Raw genomic sequence first — 24,185 nt, forward strand, 5'->3', positions numbered from 1 at the left:
TGAACTCATCCCAGCTTTATTTTCTCTGAAGGTCAGACACACAGGGATGCAACCAAGGTCTCCACATCAGCAATTCTTGGATAGAATTGATCCTTGTGAATCTCCTGTGGCAAAACCATCCCTGGGCAGAATTCACAGAGCAGGCAGGGACTGACACAGCCTCCCTGGGACACAGGAATCAGCCCCTCCACAGGAATCCTTGCCTGCATCCACTGGGAATTTCCCAGACATTTATCACATTTTCCACACCAGCTCCAGCACTGGAGCAGTGTTTGTAGTGCAACATCTCCAGGTTTGGAGGGACCAAGCTAAGTCTGCAGTAAGATTTTTTTCTAGGAATTGTACTCCTGAGGAACAAAGGGAAAAGGGGAGCAAGGATTTGATCTCAGTGTTCAACAACTCATTTCACTGAATGCTCATTGTGCTCTAGTCAGACACACTGCACTTCCTGGAAGGAAAAAGGAGATTTTGGGTGATATTTAAACTCTGAGAGGTCCAAGGCAGTGCCTAAACCTCCCAACTACACAGTCACCAACTGGTTAATGCCAAAGTGTTCTATGCATAAGTAAAAAAAAAAAAAGAAATTTACTATCATTTTTAATTTCTCTGACTCACAGCCCAGTGTCCTGAACCCTCTGGATGCAGACATTCCTGTCCGCACCAACACTTCCCATCACTCCTGTTTAATCTCACTGATTTGACAGAGAAGAAGGATCCTGACATTGCTTTCCAGATGCATTTCCAGGCATTGGCTCTAAAAAAAGGGTTATTTCTCTGAAATCCATCTGAAGCACGACAGGAGGAGGATGAAGCCAAGGCCATCTCGCTGCTCGGTGCCAAGGGTTTTCCGACCCCCTGGAAATATTGTGAAATATTGTAGTTAAGGGGGTTCTTCCAGAGCCCAGGGTGTGGAGACCTGTGCTCTGCTGAGCTCACCTGGGCACAGGAATCCCATGGGATGGACCAGGCAGGGCAGCAGGAGAGGTGGGACATGGCCAGGGAGGGGAATGAGGATCCCCAGTGCCACAGGGAGAGAAAGAGGGAGAGAAAACCCTGGGCAGAAGCCAGCAGCTTGTTTTACCAGTGAGGTGAAGAGCAGGAGGTGACTGGCTTTTAACCCTGTCCCCAAGAGGGCAATGCCATGGCTCTGCTTTGTGCCAGAATCCCAGCAGGGCCAGGACAGCCCAGGAGCAGCCCAGTCCCTCCTCTCTCCAGCGTGGGCCAGGGCAGGGCTCGCAGCAGCTCATGGGACCAAAGATGGGAAGAGACACTTTATGAGTGTCTCAGAAATGGCAGGAAGGATCCACACCTGCCCAAGCCACCCCCTGCAAAAGCTGCCTGCTCCAGGCAAACACCAACTGACAGAAATAAGGCCAGAAAGAGACAAAGCCACCAAAATAAAGAGTTTGGCAACAAAGCAAATGTGGCCACTACACAGAGAGCCTGCCCTGGGTCCAAACAACTCCCTAAGAAAGGGCCTGCAAGCAAAAGGAAACTTCCATCCCAGAGGGATTTCGCCAGTGGAGGTTTCCAGAGGATTTGACACATTCCCCTGGTTCCAGAGAGGAACCTGCCCCACCTGAGCACTGTGCTGGGGAGCCCAAGTGTCACCTGAGCACCATGCTGTGGAGCCCAAGTGTGTGCCAGCTCCTGTCCTCTGGAAACCAAGGAAAATGAAACCTTTCCTGCTCCTGAGAAACTGAGACATGACTCTTTCTGTCCCAAGGCCTGGGTCTGGCAGGAGCCTGGCAGAGGCACAGCTGGCTGAGCCCACTCCTGCTGCTCCAGCCTTTAACCTCTGGCATTCCAAAGCCTTCCCAAGAGCCACAGGGTCCATCTGCTCCTGCTGAAGCTGCTGCTTCCCTGTGATTCCTTCTCCAAGACACACCCAGGACCCTGCAGGAGCACGGACACCTGGAATCCCCCTGTCCTGAGAGAGCACTGCCCATCCAGGCACCTCCAATGCTGCCATCGCTCTGCCTTCGTGCAGCTTCCCAGACTCACTTCCAGCCAGCCCAGCTCCTGGGGAAGGAAGAAGCAGCACTCCCATGGCAGCAGCTGCCCAGCCTGTCACTAATCTGAGTGGCACTTGGAGCGTTCCTTCCGCGCTCCCCCGGGGTTTGCTTTTAAGGACGATTTCCGTGGGTGTCAAGTGAAGGGCTTAAGGTCAGGCCCATCCCCTCCTCCAGCCTGGAGCCGTGCCTAAGAAAAACCAGCCCTGAGCCCAGCAGCTCTTCCCTGGATCCCTGCGAACCTCCACTACCAGCTGCCTCTCCAGGCCTCCTGCGAGCTTGGCTCCCGCCCAGCTGCTCCGGGCTCCACGTGGGAAGGGCTCCCCCTTCCAGCAGCAGCTCCCAGCCCCATCCCGAGCCTAGGACAGCTCGAAGCCGGTGTTCATGCTGATGGCGTAGCGCAGCTTCTCCCTCAGGATGCTCTTCTTGCTGTAGTTGGGGAGCTTGAGGAGGTTGAAGCACGTGGAGGAGGTCGGGAGGCGCCCGCCCGGCTCCTTCTTGCGGATGGTGAAGAAGCCACGCAAAACGCTGCCCAGGGTGTCCCCCGTGTCCTGCAAGGGGACACAGCTGTCACCTCCCTCTGTGGGCTCCTGGCACACAGCAGAGGTGCCAACACAAAATCTGGCACTGGGAATAGGGAGCCAAAGCCCAAAGCTCAGTTTCCCACCCCTCTCCAAGGAGCTTTGCTGGTAACGCAATGGCTGACACGGGCAGGGTGTGCAGGGAGACAGCTGGGACACAGGGAGATCCCAAACACAGCCCTGGAGGAACCCAGGGAATCCAGGAGCTGCTCTCTGTGTGTGCAGCCATGAGCATCCTATTGGGGTAGGGCTGTTTTTAGAATCCCAGAATGGTTTGGGTTGGAAGGGACCTTAAAGCTCATCCCATTCCATCCCCTTGCCATGGGCAGGGACACCTTCCACTCTCCCAGGCTACTCCAAGTCCCATCCAGCCTGGCTTGGGACCCCCACAGGAATGGGGCAGCCACAGATTCTCTGAGCGCTATGTGCCAGGGCCTCACCAGCCTCACAGGGAAGAATTTCTCCCTGATATCTAATCCTAACATCTCATCTTCCCACATTAAGGGTTTGCAGGTCAGATGGAGGGGAGGAAGATGGGCAGGGAATTCCCAAGCCCTGAGAGCAGGATGCCTACCTGGTCATCAGACACTTCCACGCAGCGGATGGAGAAAGGAGGCTTGAGGTAGGCAAAGCCCAGAAGTGGAGGCCTGGAGCAGCTGGTGACAAACTGGAAAGTGCCACATGGTGATGATGGGAGCACAACAGCCACACAGTGACAGTCCCAGCACTGCTGGGACAGACACTGAGCACCCCCCAGTGTGTGTCTGACAGCCTTTGGGGAGTGCCACCTCTGCAGGGCCATTCATGGTGACACCACAGCATCCACAGAGCTCTGCTGGGCACTTCCAGGTGTCAGGAATTCTGGTGCTCCTTCAGAGAGCACCCACATAACTGGAGAACAGCCCTGGCCCCACCACCCCAGATCCCCCAGCCCAGAGCTGGGCAGGGATGGCTCCTCACTCACCTTGAGGAACATGGCTCTCTCCTCAGGGCTGAAGTCGTTGGCCAGGATGTCCCAGAGCCAGATGATGACACGGTGACTGCCATGGAAGCCCCCGTAGTACACCGTGTGTTTCCTGGGGAGGGAAAGGCTCTGACAGGCCTGCCACTGCAGCAGGAGGGGCACAAGTGCTAGAAGGGTCACTCAGGTGGGATGGTTTGGGTTGGAAGGGACCTTAAAGCTCATCCCATTCCATCCCCTTGCCATGGGCAGGGACACCTTCCACTCTCCCAGGCTACTCCAAGTCCCATCCTGCCTGACTTGGGACCCCCACAGGAATGGGGCAGCCACAGATTCTCTGAGCGCTATGTGCCAGGGCCTCACCAGCCTCACAGGGAAGAATTTCTCCCTGATATCTAATCCTAACATCTCATCTTCCCACATTAAGGGTTTGCAGGTCAGATGGAGGGGAGGAAGATGGGCAGGGAATTCCCAAGCCCTGAGAGCAGGATGCCTACCTGGTCATCAGACACTTCCACGCAGCGGATGGAGAAAGGAGGCTTGAGGTAGGCAAAGCCCAGAAGTGGAGGCCTGGAGCAGCTGGTGACAAACTGGAAAGTGCCACATGGTGATGATGGGAGCACAACAGCCACACAGTGACAGTCCCAGCACTGCTGGGACAGACACTGAGCACCCCCCAGTGTGTGTCTGACAGCCTTTGGGGAGTGCCACCTCTGCAGGGCCATTCATGGTGACACCACAGCATCCACAGAGCTCTGCTGGGCACTTCCAGGTGTCAGGAATTCTGGTGCTCCTTCAGAGAGCACCCACATAACTGGAGAACAGCCCTGGCCCCACCACCCCAGATCCCCCAGCCCAGAGCTGGGCAGGGATGGCTCCTCACTCACCTTGAGGAACATGGCTCTCTCCTCAGGGCTGAAGTCGTTGGCCAGGATGTCCCAGAGCCAGATGATGACACGGTGACTGCCATGGAAGCCCCCGTAGTACACCGTGTGTTTCCTGGGGAGGGAAAGGCTCTGACAGGCCTGCCACTGCAGCAGGAGGGGCACAAGTGCTAGAAGGGTCACTCAGGTGGGATGGTTTGGGTTGGAAGGGACCTTAAAGCTCATCTTGTTGCACCCCCTGTCACAGGCAGGGATGAATTCCAGTAGCCCAGGTTGCTCCAAGCCCTGTCCAACACCTGCCATGGGTCACGGTTCACTGCTGACACTGAACCCCAAGCACTTCCTGGGCACTTGATCAGAGGAAAGGGAAAAGCAGAGAGGAATTCTGCTCCCAGGACCCAATGGAAGAAAGGACCCATCCCAAATCAGCCTTGAGGAACACGTTCCAAAGTTGCTCCTCCAAGTAAGAGCAGCAGAAGTTGTGGCCAAGTCACTGTCCTGCCACCTCCCAGGAGCTCTGCAGAGGAAGAGCTCAGCTCCCAGGCCAGATGAGGGATGCCCGGCAGCCCCAGCTGTCACTTACTTCAGGTCCTCGAGGTCGATCTCGGCGTTGTCCCCGGAGATGAGGCGCTGCAGCTCGGGCGCGGAGAACATGCGGATCCACTCGGGCTTGATGATGGACCTGAAGCCGCCGATGAGAGCGGCGGTCTGGCTCTTGATCTGGGTGTGCATCCGGAAATGTGCCATCAGGTGGATGTAGCTGATCCTGTGGGACAGGCAGGTGCCACGGGGACATGGAGCTGACAGGGACACCCAGCACTGAACTGGCCCTGATGTGTTTCTCCAGCTCCAAAAGGACTGGGGCAGCCTGGACAGGGTTGTACTTCACCCTCCAGGCCCTGCTTGTTATTTAAACAGATGTTTTTCTGCCCCTTTTCCCTCTCTGAGACTCTGCTCATTTCTCAGAGCTCCTGCCCAGCTCAGGGACTAATTGGCTTTAATAACTCCTTGATCAGCCTTGGCTGGACACAGCTCCAACTCCTTGTAACAGCTCAGCTCTCCTCTAGGTCTGACTGGGCTCACCGGGCTCTGCTGCCCCACGGCTGCAGAAACACCACACCAAAACCATGAACCATGGGAAAGGTCAACTTTTTGTTAGAGAGAGGCTCTTCCTCTTCTCACCTGCAGGCAAAACACCTGAACTTGCTGATTCTTCTTCAGCAGACCCCACCTCAATTCCACTGCCTGGTTTTTGGCAAGGTCACCCCAGCATCCCCAGGCAGAGCTGTTTCCATATTGCTGCCATTCCCAGCACTGCTGCTCCCTCCCAACTCCCAATTTGGGTGCAAAAGCTTCAAATTTCTGCTGTAAATTACTAGAGCAGCATCTAGGACTTTCAACTTTTTTCCCCTGAGCCGACTTGTGACAAGCCAGAGGAAGATCCTTTCAAATGCAAACTCCCTGGTCAGAGCTGGAGAAGAGAAAAGCCCGGAAACATCAGACTGCAAAGCACAGATCCAGGTGGGATCCAGCTTCCATTTGTCAGGAAAAAGATAACAACCCCCAGATCACCAGTTCAAACACACATTTGCTTAATAGATATCTCATTCTGCTTTTATGAGCACTGAAGGGGATAGGGAAGGGGGAAAAAAAAAGGAACAAAAAGGTGGGGTTGGTTTGCAGGCTCCGGAGTTGACATTTCTGATAACGATCTAAAAGCCGGTTATCTGTGAAAACAGCCCCGGGGCTCGGTGTCTCCTCTGATTTCCTGGCTCCAAAGAACGACTGTCGAGTACATTTGAATTCAGCACTGTCTGCTCGGAACACGGTGCTTTATACAACTGCCACATGTTATCATTCTGAGGAGATCTGTCTGCTCCAAGGTGTCTTTGAGCATCTGTGCCCTCTGTGTTCACCACTGTGTGCCTGAATTGCTTTGAATCCATCTGTCTGTATCCATCACCATCATTAAATCCTGCAAAATCTCCCTGACTGGGTGCCTTTGACCTCAGAAGTGCTGTTTCAAGAAGTAAATTGTCAATTTTTATTTTGCAAATCAAATTTAATACAATTTCTGCCGATGAACTGTAACCAGCAAATTCTATTAAGATATTTATGTGCTCCTTCTGCTCCAATCTATCTCAATTCATTCCAGATGCAAGCCCAAGGAACCAGAATAAAGTATTGTGCAGTGGTGACCTTAAAAATCTAATTGCTGTACTTACTTATTTTCATTGGTAACAGGAATGGTCTTCCCTCCAGGAACAAGTTCATGGCAAACCAGCTGAGGGAAGAAATGATTGGATTGCTAATTACTGCCTGGAACCACAATGGAAGGAAATGCCATGCTAAGCTGTTACCTCCCTATAAAACATTTATTTTTACAATAAACCAGCAGGATTTAAAATTTAAGTAAGAATCCTGCTTCTGCCTTGAACCAGTTTCACTTAACTATTAACAGAGTAATTGAACAGCAGGAACTGCAGCTCTCCCACCAGTGGAGCCAGCCCTTCTCTAAGGAAGCCTCCTCTGCAGTCTGATCCATCACTGCTGAACCACACACAAATCAATTCCAAGAGCCCTGGGGGACTGTCACAATCCCAGAATCCAGAGGCTGAGCAAGCTCAGAGAGCTCAGCCTGACAGCAGAACCCAAAGTTGGCTGAGCCACAGGTCTCATGCAGGAGCTCCGTCCCTCCAGGCAGGAAGGTAGGGAATTCCCAGCCAGGAGGGATTTCCCAGTGCCTGGAGATCTCCTCCAGCTCAGGGCCAGAGCAGGACTCTCCAGGTGCTGCCTGCAGAGTCCCCACTCCTCTTTGCCCAAGCTGAGGCAGCACATCCTCATTCCCACTTTACAGAGGCCTCTGTGACCGGCTCCAGGTGAATTCCAAGGTCAGGCTGAAGCCCAGCACAGGGAATGAGCTCAGCTGTGACATGGCTGTGGCTACAAGGACACAGAGTTCAGTCAGGGTGACCCCACCTGGCTCCTACAGCACAACCAAAGCACTGGGGAAACAGGAGTGCCTGGTTTATTTTTAACCTCAGTGAAGCACAGCCTCCAGTGTCTCATTGCTGGGCTCCATATCCTGCTCCTACCTTCATTTTTCACATGGAAGAACCCTCCAAGCTGAAACCTCAGCAATCCTGAGGCAGCAGCAGGTGTCCTCCATGGCTCCCCACGGAATTTGCAGCACAACACTGCCAGCAAAAAGCATTTTTATCTTACCACTCTCCTGATTTTCCAGCTCTGCACACACAACTTCACAGGGCTCAAGTACAACCAAGTACCTCCAAGTCTTCCTAAGGGACTGCCAAACAGCTTTTCATTCTCTAGGCCAAGAGACCTCCTGACACACTTGGGAGTTTCCCTGATAGAAACATCTATGTGGGAAGAAAAGGAATTTCTCCCCATTCACAGGCTCTTCTTTTAAGAGGGGAACACCAGTTATGCAGGGGAAGCATTAAACACTTTTCATCTCTGGAAGCAAAAAAATTAAGGGTCAGAGGGGAACCTCTTCTTGTAGAAAAAGCTGGTTTTTGCCCACAGGTAAATATTGAATCTCGTGGCTGAGTTCACACAAGCTGAAAGGACAAAGCAGAGGTAAGGTCCAAAAAATCACTGAATAAAAAACCTACCTGACCCATGACATCTTCATCATAGGACAGTGTCAAGCCCAGGTCACTGATATCACCATCATAACGCTGGAGGACAACAAGGAGAAGGAAAAAAAGGGAAAAAAGGTCAGGGTTCAGCAGCAGAACCACCAGTCACTCCTGGTTTCTAACAACAGGCAGCAATCAGGGAGGTGAATGACAGGAAAATTATTGCTCCAACCTTAATTGAAGTGAGATTTTTATAGAACTCTGAGTCCAAGGAGGGCAGTTCATCCACGGAGCTGTAGAAGACACTGTGGTGATGCCCAAGGAGCTGACTCAAAAAGAAGGAAGCAAATGGAACATCCACAACTATTCCCTGTGAAGAAGAAGAATGCACAGGTAAGGTCCTGCCACACACTTGTGGTTGTGGCTTCTTTGGTTACCTGCAAGGCAGATCTTGTGATGTGGAACAAGTGCAAAGAGCACTTTGCAAGGCACCAAAGTCAGCTACAAACCCCACATCCTCTTAAAACCCATTAATTAGTAAGGCAGGTGCAAAAAGACACCTGGGGAACTCCACGTGTTCTTTAAAAGAACTGCATTACGTGGTTTGAACTGAAAGAGGGGAATTTAGTGAGATACATGGAAAAATCCTTCCCTGTGAGGGAAGTGAGGCCTTGGCACAGGGTGCCCAGAGAAGCTGTGGCTGCCCCTGGATCCCTGGAAGTGTCCAAGGCCAGGCTGGACAGGGCTTGGAGCAGCCTGGGACAGTGGAAGGGGTCCCTGCCCATGGGAAGGGGATTGGACTAGAAAGTTCCCTTTCAACCCACATCATTCTATCAGAGTCATTCTGTTATTTCATCCTCCTTTTTGCCTCATGTCCTTTTGAGGTATCCACAAATGGATAAGGTGGAACACCAAAAAACATGGCTAGTATCCCAGCACCATGAGGAACAATCAAGGCATGACCCAAGTTTTACCCCAAGATTATTTTTAATACATGCCTAAAAAAATTCCAGTCTGTTCCACTAAGAGGATCTTTAACCAAGCCATTTTTCCAAACTCCACTCTTCAATAAAACCCCCCAAGCAGGACAGGTGCCCTCAAAGGCACCAGCTCTGACAAGATCCCAACCTGGTGCTTCTGGCTCACCTCATACACAGCCTTCCCAAGCATCTTCCCCACAAACTCAAAGAGCTGTAGGTAGTTCTCATGGATATAGGATGTTGGGGATGGATACAGTCTCTCATCACCACTGGTGGTCTGCACAAAGAGATAAAAGCTCAGTGAGCCAGAATGGCTTCGCCTGCACCAGGTCACCTCAGGTGGCACCTGTGTCCTACCTTGAACAGGTTCAGTGCAGGGTCAAACACCTTTTTAATGATCTCTTCCAGGAACTCTTTGAAGACTCCATCTTGATCAATACCAGCCTCATCAACCCCCAGGTCATTGACAAACTTCACCCTGATCACTCCCTTCATGGCGTTCTGGGAAAGCTGCCGGAGCTGCTCGTACCCATCCTACACAGAGCAGAGAATCCAGAGGATAACCCCAGAGAGAGACATGTGAAAACACCCACCCAGAGATGCAGCAGAGACAGGACACAGGCCCACCACAGAAATCTGCATCTGTCATATGGTCTCGAGCTCAAAAAACCAGCATTTTCCAAGTCAAAATCGCAGCAGCCTGAGCTGAACGAGGATCCAGCATTCTCCTGGAATGTCAGCTCTGGGAATGGGACCCTCAGCAGTCACAGAGAAGGTAAAATCACACCTCCCTGCCCTGTTTTTGTCAGGCCAGGTTGCTGCCCTGTGGGCTGGCTCGTGCCCCTCACCTCGAGCATGCGTGAGCGGCGGATGGTGATGTGGGTGACATGAGGGGATGCCGAGCTCGTCTCCACCAGCCCCAGCTTCTCCTTCTCCTTGGTGACCATGTTCCGGAACAGCAGCACCCTCTGCAAAAACAAAACAAATGGACACTCCATGGGGACCCCCTTCCTGCAGGGCAGCAGGGGTTTGGGAAGCTCCTGACACACAGAACTGCTGCTGGTTGTCCTGATCCCAGCTGTTCTCAGGGGTGCCACTGTCACCCACTCACTGCATGCAGCTGCACACACACACCAGTTCTGTCTCAACACAGAGATCAAGGCACTTGAAGGAAGTGCACTAGGAAGGGGTGAGGACAGAGATCAGTCCTCTCTCTGAGACAGAAATCAAGACATTTAGAGGAAATCTATTGGGGAAGGTGAGGATGAAGGAGAAGACTTTCATTCAGCTGGCATTTCAAAAGAAGCTTCATGTCACAAAATGTTCCAGACACGTGTCCCTCCCACCCCAATGGCCACCCAGGCTATTGATTCCCAGCCTCCACTCTCTGCCCCCATCCCACTCACGTTCTTGTGGGGAATGACATGTGGGATGTACTGCAGGAGCAGCTGGGCTCGTTTCTTGTCCTTGTCCAGCTCCTGGAAGAGCACGCTGGGTTTGAGGTCCCTTGACAAAGAAAGGCAGAGATTCAGAGATCCCTGACAAATACCCAGGTGTGGGAGAGAGAGAACAGACAGTGATTCCAAAGATGACTGAAGTGCTCAGTGTACACACTAAGAAGGTAAAAAGGGCCAGGGACAGCCAAGCTTTTGGGTGCTGAGTCAGTTTTCAAAGCACCACCTAAACCTCCCACCATGGAGAAAAGCACAACACAAGGGGAATCATTAACTGCAAACACAGGCAGCAGTTCCCATCTTGATCCCACAGGCAGAATGTCAATAAGGAATCCCAAATCAGACTCCCCAGAGGATGTGGAGCAGTGGGACAAGCCTGGAGCTGCCCAGGATCCCTGCCCTGGGCCACTCACTTGCGCAGCCAGTGATCCTCGGGAGCGAAGCGCCGCCGACAATCCCGCTCATACAGCACCATGAGCCAGCCATGGACAGAATGGAACAGCTCCAGGGTCTCCCCTCGGGCATTCTCTGCACAAAAGGAACAAGGCAGCAAAGTCCAGGCACCCTTGGCACCAGCAGGAGTCACACCTTGATTATCCTCCCCACAGTAACAGCACTGGGGTGCTTTCCTGACCTGCACGGCCTCTGGAGGGAAGGATTTTGTGCCTCTGGGAAGAGAGATGATCTCTTCTTTAAACAGAGGTAATCAAAGCCATCTCATTTCACATCAGAGCTGGACTATCTCAGCTAATTACCAGAGAGCTGAACTCTACCCAAATTATACCAGCAGAGAGATCCACAGCAGATTCTACAGAGACCCAAGCAAGCTGCTCTGCCTGGTCACAGCACTGCCCTGCTCTTGTCCAACACACGGCCCAGTCTTGCTAAACCTCATCTCTGCCAAAAACCAACATGCCCATCATGTCTGTTACACAAATTCTTACTGGAAATAGGGAAGTGCTCTAGATTTGGCACAAAGCATGATCGTGGCATCTGGACATCAAAAGACTGGGACATATTCCCACATTGAAGTGCTTATTGTGCCAAGGAATAATTAGCAGAAGCTTCAAATTCAAAAATTAATGCCATTTGTGGTTCTAACAGTAACATCAACTCAATCTACTAAAAGCACACACCTACAATTCCATCCCAGATCATCTTAAACACAAAGGAATTCAGGAAAGAGGAGATGGTCACCAGCTCTTCCAGTTTGAATGAAATCTGCTCTTCGTAGACCTCGATGTCATCCAGAATCCTGTCAGAGCAAACAAATGCAAATGCACAAGTGTAAATTTAATTCCCTGTTGAAATTTTCATAAAGGCACATTATCCTTTAGCAGCAGCTCTTATTTCTATGACAACTGACACCCATGAGGATCTAAAGTCATAAACAACCAAACCTTATTTATGGATTTTGACTGATAGCAGATCCTAACAGAAGATGGTATGAGAGGCTGAGATACAAGCAAAGTCAGTGTTTCAGGCTTAAAAAGACCTTTTCCATTCCCAAGAAAATCTTCGCCGCATTCAAGAGGAGAGAATTGTCTGTAGTGACCAGCAAGAGCAATTTTCCACCCCCTTTCCCATCTTTTGTGTTGCTTCTTTTCCCCCTTCCTGCCCAGTTCTGTCACCAGCTGCAAGCAGCACACGGCTGAGGGAAAAAAGTTCTTTTGAAGCCTTCTATTTTTCAGGAATCAATCCCAAAAGCTTGCTGCTTTACCCTGCCTACTTATCTTCACGAAAAGACATAAAGCCTTAAATGTTTCTCTTGAACCTGAAGCAATACAACAGCTCCATGTCACAAATCCAGGGATCCCCATCCATGTGCTACATACGTGATGAGGTGACGGGAGCAGTCACAGAAGAGCATCAACATGGCCAGCAGCCTCTTGGATTCCTCTGTGTCGTTGTTCAAACACTCCAAAAAGAGTTTTAACCCTCCCTGGGGTCCCAGCTCACAGATGAAAGCCCATAATTTGGGCAGTAGATCATCCAGGTAAGTGAGACCTATGAAAATATAAAGTGCACCCAGTAAAGCCCATTCTGCTGCTTGTGAAAGCTCAGAGAGGTGAAGCTTGAAGCTGAAAGAGCCTTTTGCAAAGCAAAAGAGGAACATGAGCATTCCATTTGGCTCCCAGGCCTGTCTGCATTAACAGGACAGGGACAATCACCAGGAAAGCACAAAAAAAAAACCCTCAAGCTTTTAATGAGGCTTTGTTTGCACATGTTGAACCTTCTCCCCATAATTCTTTTGCAACTTTAGAAAATAATGAATACCTGTGATCCCACATCCACCTTAGGGATGAGAACACAACAGGGCTGCACCCATGGTCACCACAAAACACCCAAAGTATGGACTCACTCCCTGCTCTACCCACCAGACCAAAACAGTGATCTCCTCCTCCACCCCTTCTCCAGATGTATGAAAGCATTCCGTGCTCCCACCACAGAAAGATTAATATTGCCAGGCTCCCCAAAAACCCTGACTCAGGCTGAAGATTGAGAGGGAGTAAGCAAGGTTTCATGAGAGGAAAACTTGCTTTAATTTGTATTCTTGAGAGTTTGTGCTTGATCAAGTGGTGCTGAATGTTATTGATCCCATGGATGATTCAGGATGGAACAAGCCTTCCCCAGCCAGTCAATAACCTGTTGGCAGTGATAAAACTCCCAACAAACCAACAGAAATAAGAAAATCTCTTTTTTTTTTCTCTCTACTGGAAAGGACTTGAGCAGCAGGGAGGTGGCCTGACCTGTGAGGATCTGCAGGCGGATCTGGGTGAGGGTGGTCAGGGTGGTTTGGTACAGGACACAGATGCTGCAAACCTTCTGCACCTCGGCAGAGTCCACGCGCTTCCCTCCCACCGGCTTCAGGATGTTCCGGACTGAGGCTGACTTCTGGAAAGCTCTCTTGAACAGGTCTGGGGGCAGAAACACAGGAGGAATGCCAAAGGGCAGGGTTAGATGGGATTTTGGGAAGGAATCATTCCCTGTGAGGGTGGAGATGCCAAAGCACAGGGTGCCCAGAGAAGCTGTGGCTGCCCCTGGATCCCTGAAGTGTCCAAGGCCAGGTTGGACAGGGCTTGGAGCAGCCTGGGACAGGGGAAGGTGTCCATGCCCATGGCCCCAAATCCCTTCCAATTTAAACCATTCCACAGTTCTATACATGCTCTACAGGACAAGGTGAAAACAGAATGAGCTGTAAGTGCCCTTCCCTCGTGATCCACAGTCCTGACTGCAGCAAATAATGACCACAGGATCCTGTGTTATGGGCAACAGCTAGAAAATATCAGATTTACAGTTATCTTATCCCAAATCCTTTTCTGCAGGATCACCACACCTCACAGGTGCAGGATCCAGCTTCACCTTGCTTTCCACATGGCAAGCTGAGCTCTCATCTTCCCTTGGAAGTCTTAAGTTTTGCCAAAAGCACTTCAGCTACTTGAGAAAACTATGAAAAGAAGCTGCTAAAATAAGCAAATATTTTCCCAGCACCAAAGAAAGAGACTTGCCCCAGGTCACAGAAGCATTCCAAGGAGGAATTACAAATAGGAGGCATCACACCTCCACCTAAGCAGCAGCAGCTGCTGCAAGTAATTATTCAAAGCTTTTGGTGTAAGTGGAAAAGTCAAAGCCCTGCAAGTCTGGAAGAGAAATCTACATAAACACACACAAAGAGACAAAAAAACCCCCAAAACCCTCCAGAACTGACTTTTCATAGGAAGGCTGTTCTGAGGGGAGATTGGCTGTGCTGGCAGCTGAGCTATCTCCTGATTTTCCAGCAGTTTCTTGCTGAGCACATCACTGAAGAGGATCCGGATCATGTGGACCCCCCAGAGGTGCTGCAGCTGCTTGGTCAGCAGGGGCATGGACTCGTTCAGCCTGGAAGACAGAGCAGGGGGACAGCTCAGAAGGCAGCTTGGAATAAAACACCAGGCAGTGATACTGATCCATTTAGCTCATAATCCAAACTGGAATATGCACCCACCCACGGAATAGTTTGTGCAGGAATGCTGCTAGTTTATTGTGCAGCTAGAACCTGAAACATCTGAGGAATTATTCTCACTGCTCATTTCAAAACATAAACCACTTTGCAACATATAAAAATTTAAAAATAAAAGGAGAGGCTTCATCATGTTTCTCAGTGAGGTCCTTCCCACTCACCCATAATCCACAGTCTGTGAGAACCAGCCCAGCACAGGGTGCCAGTGGGTGAGGTTGGATTTCTTCTGGGACACATACTTCTGGCAGTAGGAGAGCATGTGGATGAGCACCCCCACAAAATGAGCTGTCTCCTCCTCCAGCACCTGGTCATTCAGGGAGCCCAGGAACACCAGATTGCCTGGAGGAAGGACCAGCACAGCAAGGCTTAAGGAGGAACAGATGCTGTGGGACAGGGCTTACAGGTGAAGTGAATCCTTTCCCAGTCCCAGGGGATGATTTGTGTCAGCAGTGATCTCAGAGGCCACCCTGCAGGAAGCCATTTCCAGCACACATCAACCCCTGAGGTGACATGTCCCTTTGGCCACCTTCCCACCGACACCTTCTACAAACTACAAGAAGCAACACCACATGGTTATCTCAGAGTCCCAACTGGTAATCTTGTTACTTTTGCAGAAATGTGAATTTAAATATGTAGCAGCATTTAGGGGAGGGAGATCCAAGTCTGCCACACTCAAGAGTCCAAATGAAAAGCTGGCAGAGACGATGCATGACATGGATACAAGAGCAAATCTCTGACCCTTCTTCCCTTTGCAAAGGTCTTAAACCTTGTCTGTAACATCCCAAAATACACCTCAGTCATTATTTAGAGAAAATTATCAAAATAACATTTAAAAATTATGAGTTGGAAGCAGCTCTTCTCCACGGAAAAAGAAGATCAGAATCAAGACTCTTTTTCAAGCCCAGTAGAAGAGGAGGAGGTGCTCACCCAGCAAGCAGAGGGTGTGACTGCCCTCCAGGCACACGCAGACATCCCGGCACTGGGACTCCCGGCTCAGGAACAGGATGAACTTCCGGAAGAGATCGTGGGATTCCATCACTGCCAGGCGCTGGAACACAGCATGGAAGGGCCACTGAGGCTGGGAAGCAGCACATTCCCATTCCTGACCTGCCAGCAGCACTTGGCACTGGCTCCTCTTCCCAAATAAAGCAGCAAGTTGAGGCTGCTTTAGTGTCAAACATTCTGCCCCACAGAGTGTTTGACACAGAGCTGGGCTGGGAAATAAAACCCCTGGCAGGTGAACAGGGCATGCTGGAGATGGAGCCAGACCTTTGCAATGCTCTGTCTGCAAGAACACAGGATTTGCCCATTTGGCACAAAACCTGCCTGTCTGCACCAAGCAGGTTGAATTGGATTAGTGGGCAGCACACTTGTCACCCCTACAGAGCCTCTGCCACCCAAAAGGGTGATTTTGGCTTTGGCTCTGTCTGTGGTTATGGAAAAGGAAGAGCAAGGACATGAGAAATTCAAGCTGTGGGCCATATATGCCTTTATTATTTATTTATTTAGGTATTTTAGGGCAGTTCAGCCCATCATCCCACTGGTGTTAATAACTTCTGCATTAGAAATCCAGAGTATTTGTAAGGCTTTCACAACAGAGAATTGAAACTGGCAAAGAGAAATGCCACAGCTCTGTTCCAAGAGCTGGTAAAATGGAATAACAAGTGCCCTGGTGTGATAATCAGTCCTCTGAGATCACCCACTTACCTCAGGGGTGAGAGTAGCAAGGTGAGTCATTATAGCAGGCACAGACATGACATGGATCAGGAAGGACCTCAGCAGATTGTCTGAAAACTGTGCAGCAACCACAGGGCTAGAGAGAGAGAGAGAGAGAGAGAGAGAGAGAGAGACTTCAGAGCTCAACACAACCTGAGAAAGCAACACAGCCTCAAACTGAGCCATCCAGAACTGGATCCTGGGAATTCCCTCAGCAAGAGACACAGGGAATGGGTTGGGTTGGAAGGGAACTTAAAGCTCAGCCCATCCCACACCCCTGCCATGGGCAGTGACACCTTCCGCTGTCTCAGGCTGCTCCAAGCCCTTTCCAACATGGCTTTGAAGCATCCCAGGGAAAAGATCAAAAGATCATTGACTCACACTTCTGTTCTCAGAGCAAGCTCACCCTGAACTGAAGTGCACCCTCAAGTTTAGGCTCACACTAATTCCTGATTCAAAGCCACTCTAATCTGAAAAAGGGTGACAGCAAAGTGTGCCATTTGCCTAAAGCAACTTCTTTCCTCAGGGTGATATTCTCAATGGCACAAAACCACTAAAAGAATGAGAAGTCTTAAAAAAATCCCACTAAAATAAAAAGACAATTTTGGCTGCAAATCCCCCAGCAGCTCCAGCTGACTCACCGCAAGGCAAGGGAGAAGATGGCAGTTAAGGAACCTTTGGACAGGGAAGGTCTGGATCTTGCCAAGCCATTAGTTAGCAAAATCTGGATTGGAAAGAATAAATGAAAATATAAAAACCCTGTAGCACTTAGGAAAAAAAAAATACTATTACTCCTGAAAGACATTAAGTTTATTTAATGCAGAGAAAAAGAACATCAGAGCAGCCTAAAATCCAGTTCTTACAAGATATTTGGCAGAACTAGAAGGGCTTCAGACTAATAATGGCAGAAGAGAGATACTGCAATGAAATCAGACACTCTGCAGGACTTATTTCCCTAGAACCTGTGCTCACAGGCTTTAAAAATTAACAGGCAAGGCTCAGAGTTTGGTAATGTAATTCTTATTTAAAAGATTCATTACATCAGTTCCTTTTCCCAGCAGAGCAGCAAACAAACCCAATCAATACAATGTGGCAGCTGCAAAGTTTGGCAAAATTATGTAGGACTTGTCCCTGTCCATCTCATGATGAGGTGATTAAGCAGGATTTAGGTTCAGCAGCAGTGACAGAAGGGGAAGGGTGGATTTGGTCTCAGGTGGGGACACTCTGCTTTACTTGAGAACTTGAGAGATTTTTGCTTTGCTTGAGAAAAATATAATCATGCACAAATCACCAGCAGCTCATCCCTGAGACCCCAGCACAGACCCAAAGAGCTCCTCAGGAGAGGGGCACAGGCAGGGCTGGGGCTGGTTTGGGTGAAGCTGGGACTGTGGCAGCTCAGACTGACCTGCAGCACGGAGTAGAAGCCCTTCTGGTTCAGGTGGCCCATGATGTTGGCACAGATGTGGTTCATGGCAGGTCTCAGGGTCTCACCTTTGGGTTAAAGCACTGATGTCACTCCCACAGCACAACAGCACCACTCTGACTCCCCCATAGGAAGGTTTGTCACTGCCCAAGCCCTGCTGGCACAAAGTCCTTGTCCTTCTACACAAACCCATCATTCTGGCAGCATTTCACACTGTATTGTTTAGGCTCTAAGAGTCTCATTTCCTCCCACTGCTTGTCTGCCTTTTCTACACCTATTTGCCACAAAACTCCAGAGCTAAGAGCACATTCCCTTATCCTCTAAACACTTCTCGTGTGGGGGTTTTTGGAATATTATAAAAATGCTGTAGCAGCTATTGGTGTCCTAAGGGAAACAGCCTAATCCCAAGGGGAAGAGTCTAATCCCAAGGGAATCCTTGTTTTGGGCAAACACAGGAGCAGAATGAATCTTTGTGGCAACCAAAGTGCAGAAACAGAATCCCAGAATGGTTTGAGTTGGACGAATGTTAAGGATCATCCCATCCCAAACCCCTGCCAAGGGCAGGGACACCTCCCACTATCCCAGGTTGCTCCAAACCCTCTCCAACCTGGCCTTGGACACTTCCAGGGATGGAGCAGCCACAGCTTCTCTGGAACTTATGCCAGAGCATTCAGTAGATTTTAACACCAAGTCCCAAATCCATGGTTTAAAGACTTGGATGCACCAACCTTTTCCCCGCAGGATTTTCCAGGTGGAAGTGTCTGTGAAGGTGACCAGCATTGTGAGGTGCAAGTTCACCAGTCTGGAGTCCTGCAGGATGTCAGGCTGGGATAACAAACAGCAGAGTTAACAAATCCACTGAGCCTTGTGCCACCTGCCAAATGCAGGGAGAGAAAACACAACAGTCCTTACCTTGAGCTGCTTGAGGAATTCACAGCAAAACCACAGGATGTCTTTGATCTGTTTGATCCAGAGAAGTGTGAGGTCCTTGGAGAGTGCCAGTGACACGTACCACACCTGAGCAGGGGGGATGCACAGAGGGATCAGGGTTTGAGCTACTGCTGGGCAGAGTTTGGGGACTGAACCCAGCAGTGGGACCGAGATGCTCCTCTCCCCAAACTCCCACATCGCCCACCCCAGAAACCAAGTGTCCTTTAAGTCCCGTGGCTGCACGGGGTAAAAATATCCCAGGAATACTAAAGGATTTGTCCAGACTTTCCCTGTGGAATCTCCACAGTGTTCAAGGGCTTCTGCAAGCTTAAAATTACATATTAGCAAAGTAAATCCCCACACAGAGAGTTAAAACCAAACCAAACCCCCTGCTGACCTTGGGCTCGTTCTCCACATCCATGCTGTTCAGGATACAACGGCACAGCTTTTCAAACCTCTGGGAAAATCCAAAGGTGGGATTAGTTCTAACTACAGGAAGGGCTATTCTGGAAAAGCACAAGAACAGCTCAGCAGAGGGAGGAAGATCTCTCTGTCTCAAATCAGCAAATGTTCCCAGAACATTCCCTACAGGAATCCTGATGGCTCCTTCCCTAGGAGCACACACATCACACTGCTGCTGCTGTGCAGAATTCCCTCCTTGGAACACAGGGCTTTTTTTGGGTGCTGTACCTACAGCAAGCTGCATTTGAGCACAGATTTCCATGGGATAGAGATTAAAAATCCCTCACTGCTGCTGCCATTGGAACACAGCTTTCCATCTTCCACTGCTTTCCTTCCAGTCAGCCCTCACAGCTTCCTGGGATCATCATTTTAAGGCTTCACTCTGAACCCACAAGTTCAGGGCACGGTGAGAAAAGCTGCAGGGGGATAAACAGCCTTCCCTGTGCCAGCACAGATCTCTGGGAGCTGTGCCAATGTACCTGCCTGGGGAACTGGGGTGTGCCAAAATCCCCAGGCACTGCTCAGCTCCTGCAGCTGGCACAGTCACCAGGAGAAACATCCATTAAAGGATGTCCCAAATACAGAACCATTGCTGAAAAATTCAAGGCTTCTCCTGTTTCAATCCTTCAGGAAGGACCAGCAGTCAGAGAGAACATTGCTGAAGGCAAAATATATTGCAAGAACCCCCAAGATCACTGAGTAAGGAATGAAACATATTTAACCTGTCCCCAAAAGCACGGAGGGATGTCAGGGCAGTGTCCTCACCTCCTTGTCCTCCTTGGGATTGAACACAAACAGCAGCTTCCTGGCAATCCTGAACACAGACAGGGCACTTCTTTTACTTGAGCCACATTCATTTGTCCCAAAGAAATCCTCCACCTCTCTCCTAGCAAAGAGGGAAAAACAAGAAGTTAAACAGCAATCACTGAGCAAAGAATTCCTTCCCTGAAGGGCCCCAGGAGGAAGATGAAGAGAGACTCTTTACAAAGGTCTGGAATGACAGGAAAAAGGAGAGTGGACTCAAACTGACACAGCACAGGGTTAGATGGGATATTGGGAAGAAATCCTTCCCTGTGAGGGTGGAAGAAGCTGCCTCATCCCTGGAAATGTCCAAGGCCAGGTTGGAGCAACCTGGCCTAGTGACAAGCGGCGAGGGGTTTGGAATGAGATGAGCTTTAAGGACCCTTCCAAGCCAACCCACTGCATGACCCCATGAATCCCACACACCTGATGTCCCTCTGCAGGCGGCAGCGACACAGAAACCTCCTGACCAGAGCCTGGAGCTGCACTGCAGCTCTCTCCCTCTCCTTCAGCTCCCGCCGCTCCTCCCGCGCCTGCCGCGCCTTGTCCAGGAACTGCGCCCTGGAGGATTGGCTGGCACTGAACATGGCTGGGGGCAGCAAAGGATCCTCGCAGCAAACACCTGGAAAACCAGAGCAGAGTGGAGAAAACACTCATAGAAAGGCAGTTCTTGGCTCCCTGCAGGGGAGGGGAGAATCTGACAGCAGAGGGAAAAGTGGGATGAAAAAAACCCCAGTGACGGTCACGGGGCTGCAGCAGGGACACAAAAACACTGGCAGGGAATCCTTCCAGCACAGCCCACAGCAGGCTGGGAGATTTTAAGTGGAAAAACAAACAAATCAGTGGTTTTGACACTGTGCTCCACCTCCCTTCTCCAGCCTCTGCTCTTTCCTTGGTAACAGATAAGAACAACTCTCCAGCCAGGGACAGGAGGCAAAGGGCACAAGGGACACTGATTTATTGCCATTCACCAGATAAAACACCCAGGGTCAACCAGAGCTTTATAAACAGCAACAAAGAACTCACCTGAGGGGTCACTTCTTCAAGGGAAGCGTGTGATGCTCATTTACACACTCACATGACCCCCATCCAGAGGCTTCGGGCAGCTCCTGCATGGACAAGCACATTCCCCGCGGCTGATTTGGGGACGTAGACTTTCCCTCCGCAGTTCCGAGTCCTTTGGACCCGATTTACCTCTCGCTGCACCCGCAAGGAAAACGGTAAGTGGGAGAAGCAGCACCGCGGCTCGGCGGCGGTCACCAGCACAGGCGGCTGGAGGGGAGGGATAACTCCGTGTGTGACAGCACGGAAGGACAAAGCGACCCGGGGCGCCGGGGACCGGAGCAGGTGCCACCCCCGAGTAGCCACCCACAGCCCTCGAGCTGGGCTGCAGCTCCCAGGACTCGCAAAGCAGCCTCAGAGCCCCCTCAGCCCCTCTGGCAGCCCCCGCATCCCTCCCGCAGCCTCCCCGGGCCCAGGCTCCCACCGCGCCGCCCACCCCGCCGGGCCCCGCCGCTGCCGGCAGCCTCCAGGCACTCACCCTCGTCCCGGCGGACACCGGGCCGGCCGGGCCGGGCCCAGCGGCCCCGGAACCCCCCGGTCCCTCCCGGTTCCCCCGCCCAGGCCGCGGCCGCAGCCCCCTCCTCGCCCCCGTGTCCGCGCTCCCCGTCCGGCCGCCAACCCGCCCCGCCGCTGCCGTTCCGCCGGCCCGCTCACCGGCTGGGCGCAGGCAGAACACCCAGCTCTGCGTCCCGGTGGTACCGGAAAGGTCGAACCGAGCCGGGCCAAACCGGGCTGTGCCAAGCCTGCGAAGCGGCAGCGCAGCTCGGCAGCGACCGGGGGGGCCCGGCGGGCCATCGGACGGGTTTGGGGGAGCACCCGGGCGGCGCCGGAAGCGAGGCGAGGGGCGGAAGTTCCCCGCCCGGCGCTCCCGCTCGCTCGCTCCGAGGGGCTCGGTCCGTTCATGGTGAGGGGGAAAGGGCGGCGCGGGCCGCGGGGGACGGGCCTGCAGGGCGGGGGTGGGCTCGGGTCCTCGCGGGGGAGGAGAGGTGAGGGGCTGATGGGGGAATGGGGAGGGGGGTGTGAGGGGCTGCGGGGTCCGGGCCTCGCCGGGGCAGGGGGAGCTGAGGGGCCTCCGGCCCTTGCGGGGGTTAAGGGACTCTGGGTCGGGGGGCTCAGAGGGGCTTTGGGCCGTGGGAGGGGGACTGAGAGAGGCGGAGGGGCCGGGGATTGCGGGTAGCGGTTCTGCCCGCGGGTGCGTGCGGGAGCCGCTGCCCTGGGGAGGCGTTGGGGTGAGGATTTGGGGGTCCGGCCCCCGAGAGCGGCAGATCCCAGGGGCTGGGCCAGCCCCCAGGCTGGAGAGAGGGGTCCCGGGGGGAGTCTGATCCCCGGGAGTGGCGGTGGTCACGGTCTGGTTTGGCCGTGTCCCGTCCCCAGCGTGCCCCGTGGTTTGGGGAGGGCAGGGATGCGATTTGGGGTCGTGGTGGGATCCATCCCCTCTGGAACCCCGCGCTCATTCCTGCCCGAGCTGGGCTGTTCCGGTACCGGAGGGAGCCGGAACGTGAGCTGAGGTTGCTGCCTGTGCATCTCAGAGGTGATGGAATCATCTCCAGGCCATCCCTGCCCTTCTCCTGTGCCACACAACTCCGGCTCCTTTGGGAGTTTCCTGGCGGTGAAGCAAAAAATCCTTCGGTTCAGCTCATCCCGGAGCCGTGGGAGCTGGAGGAGCAGGGATGGAAGGGGTTAATTATCCCACCCTGTCCCATCCTGTGGGAAAGGAGGCTCAAAGTGATTAAGGATTTAACGGCTCCGGGGGCATTTGTGGTGCTGAGCCTCCTTGTGCCCGTGCCAGTGTGACCTCGGTGACAAGGAGGTGACAGGAATGTGGCTGCAGGCTGCTCTGTCCGGCTGGATTTTGGTGCTCTGAGCAGTGTGGGAGGGCCGGGAAGAGCAGGAAAAGCTCCTGTGTGCTCTCCCTGTTTGCTCCAAGGGAAAAAAACCTTGAAAACCTGTGGATCTTCTGCATTTTAGCACTGGGGAATCTGTTGATTTCTGCATTTGGACTCGCAGGAATCATCTGCTCCACTTGTGTGTGTTGGGAATTGCCCAATTCCGTCCCAGATTATTGATGGAGTAAGAGCTTTAAGCTGTGGAGTTGTGTAAGAAATGAAAGCAGTTGTTGTGGGAAAGTGTTGGCTTTGCAGTGCAAAACCCAGCTCAGCATTCCCAAGGCTTTTCCCGGGGGGAAAAAAACAGGGGCTGTGTCCAGGAGTATCCTTCAGTTCCTGAGAGTGAAACGTTTAAAACACTTGAGAACTTCACACGGAGAGCCACAGGAGGAGCCGAGGTGTGAAACACACCGTGGGAGCAGGGGTGTCACACTGCCAGGGTGGGACCTGCTCCCTTAGCTGGGAGGTCCTTCCTTGAACTGAAAAGTCCTTCCTGGAGCTGGGAACTGCTCCTTTGAGCTGGGAAGTCCTTCCTTGAGCTGGGAACTGCTGCTTTGAGCTGGGAAGTCTTTCCTTGAGCTGGGAACTGCTCCCTTGAGCTGGGAGCTGCTTCCTTGATCTGGAAAATCCTTCCTTGATCTGGGAAGTCCTTTCTTGAGCTGAGAACTGCTCCTTTGAGCTGGGAAGTCCTTCCTCAAGCTGGGAACTGCTCCCTTGAGCTGGGCACCCTTTCCTTGCAGGAAGAGATGTCGGGAGAGAGCGTGGTGAGCTCAGCAGTGCCGGCGGCCGCGACGCGCACGACGTCCTTCAAGGGGAGCAGCCCCAGCTCCAAGTACGTGAAGCTGAACGTGGGGGGGGCCCTGTACTACACCACCATGCAGACCCTGACCAAGCAGGACACCATGCTCAAGGCCATGTTCAGCGGGCGCATGGAGGTGCTCACGGACAGTGAAGGTAAGGATTGGGGTGTTCCTGGTGCCCTCTGTGTCCTTCCTGGGCAGGGAAAGTCACAGGGGTCGTGGGAAGGTCAGAGGAATTTCTGTTTGTAGGGCTGGAAGGATGGAGGACCTCTCCTGCAAGGGAGAGTTGGGATTGTTCAGCCTGGATAAAAGGAAGGTTTGGGGTGACTTAATTGTGGCCTTGCAGTACCTGAAGGAGCCACAAGAACCACTGAGAGAATATTTATAAAGCCCTGGAGTAGCAGGATAACAGAATAGGTTTGGACTAGATATTGGGATGAAATCTTTCCCCGTGAGGGTGGCAGGCCCTGGTGCAGGGTTTTCAAAGCAGCTGTGGCTGCCCCATCCCTGGAAGTGTCCCAGGCCAGGTTGGACAGGGCTTGGAGCAGCCTGGGATAGTGGGAGGTGTCCCTGCCCATGGCAAGGAGTGGACTAAATAATCTTCAAGGTCCCTCCCAACCCAAACCATGCT

At 52.1% G+C, this 24,185-nt stretch overlaps 2 protein-coding genes across 7 annotated transcripts in view; one reads left to right on the top strand and one right to left on the bottom strand.

Moving 5' to 3' along the window:
* Positions 1-21,403, bottom strand: UBE3B (ubiquitin protein ligase E3B). 2 transcript variants are annotated; one of them, XM_041488310.1, is made up of 28 exons: positions 20,833-20,968; positions 20,233-20,428; positions 19,771-19,891; positions 18,941-19,000; positions 18,526-18,630; positions 18,342-18,438; positions 17,596-17,681; positions 16,832-16,914; positions 16,182-16,287; positions 15,402-15,522; positions 14,636-14,813; positions 14,184-14,353; positions 13,225-13,392; positions 12,310-12,481; positions 11,611-11,729; positions 10,888-11,002; positions 10,427-10,526; positions 9,869-9,988; positions 9,378-9,554; positions 9,187-9,297; positions 8,273-8,410; positions 8,074-8,139; positions 6,664-6,722; positions 5,022-5,204; positions 4,442-4,553; positions 4,052-4,144; positions 1,612-2,563; positions 1-1,579 (listed from the first exon to the last, which is right to left on the bottom strand). In XM_041488310.1, exons 2-27 carry the CDS (start codon positions 20,391-20,393, stop codon positions 2,372-2,374), a joined length of 3,213 nt encoding a protein of 1,070 aa, XP_041344244.1. In that variant the 5' UTR covers positions 20,394-20,428; positions 20,833-20,968; the 3' UTR covers positions 1-1,579; positions 1,612-2,371. The 2 variants fall into 2 exon arrangements, with proteins under 2 accessions (XP_041344244.1, XP_041344243.1); XM_041488309.1 differs by lacking the exons at positions 1-1,579; positions 1,612-2,563; positions 4,052-4,144; positions 4,442-4,553; positions 5,022-5,204 and adding exons at positions 6,037-6,455; positions 21,347-21,403 and having other exon boundaries at positions 20,833-20,915.
* KCTD10 (potassium channel tetramerization domain containing 10) overlaps positions 20,938-24,185 on the top strand; it is a 13,251-nt gene continuing 10,003 nt past the window's right edge. For 2 of the 5 annotated variants that reach the window (XM_041488311.1, XM_041488314.1), the window contains exons 1-2: positions 21,642-21,772; positions 23,495-23,708. In XM_041488311.1, the coding sequence (XP_041344245.1) occupies positions 21,770-21,772; positions 23,495-23,708 (217 nt within the window). In that variant the 5' untranslated portion in view covers positions 21,642-21,769. Of the gene's footprint in view, positions 21,027-21,528; positions 21,773-23,133; positions 23,153-23,494; positions 23,709-24,185 lie in introns of those variants that run through there. The other 3 variants (XM_041488312.1, XM_041488316.1, XM_041488313.1) reach the window with 3 other exon arrangements.

The sequence above is a fragment of the Pyrgilauda ruficollis genome, unplaced genomic scaffold, assembly GCF_017590135.1.
Source record: "Pyrgilauda ruficollis isolate IOZ18807 unplaced genomic scaffold, ASM1759013v1 scaffold9, whole genome shotgun sequence".
In the NCBI taxonomy this organism is placed as follows: domain Eukaryota; kingdom Metazoa; phylum Chordata; class Aves; order Passeriformes; family Passeridae; genus Pyrgilauda; species Pyrgilauda ruficollis.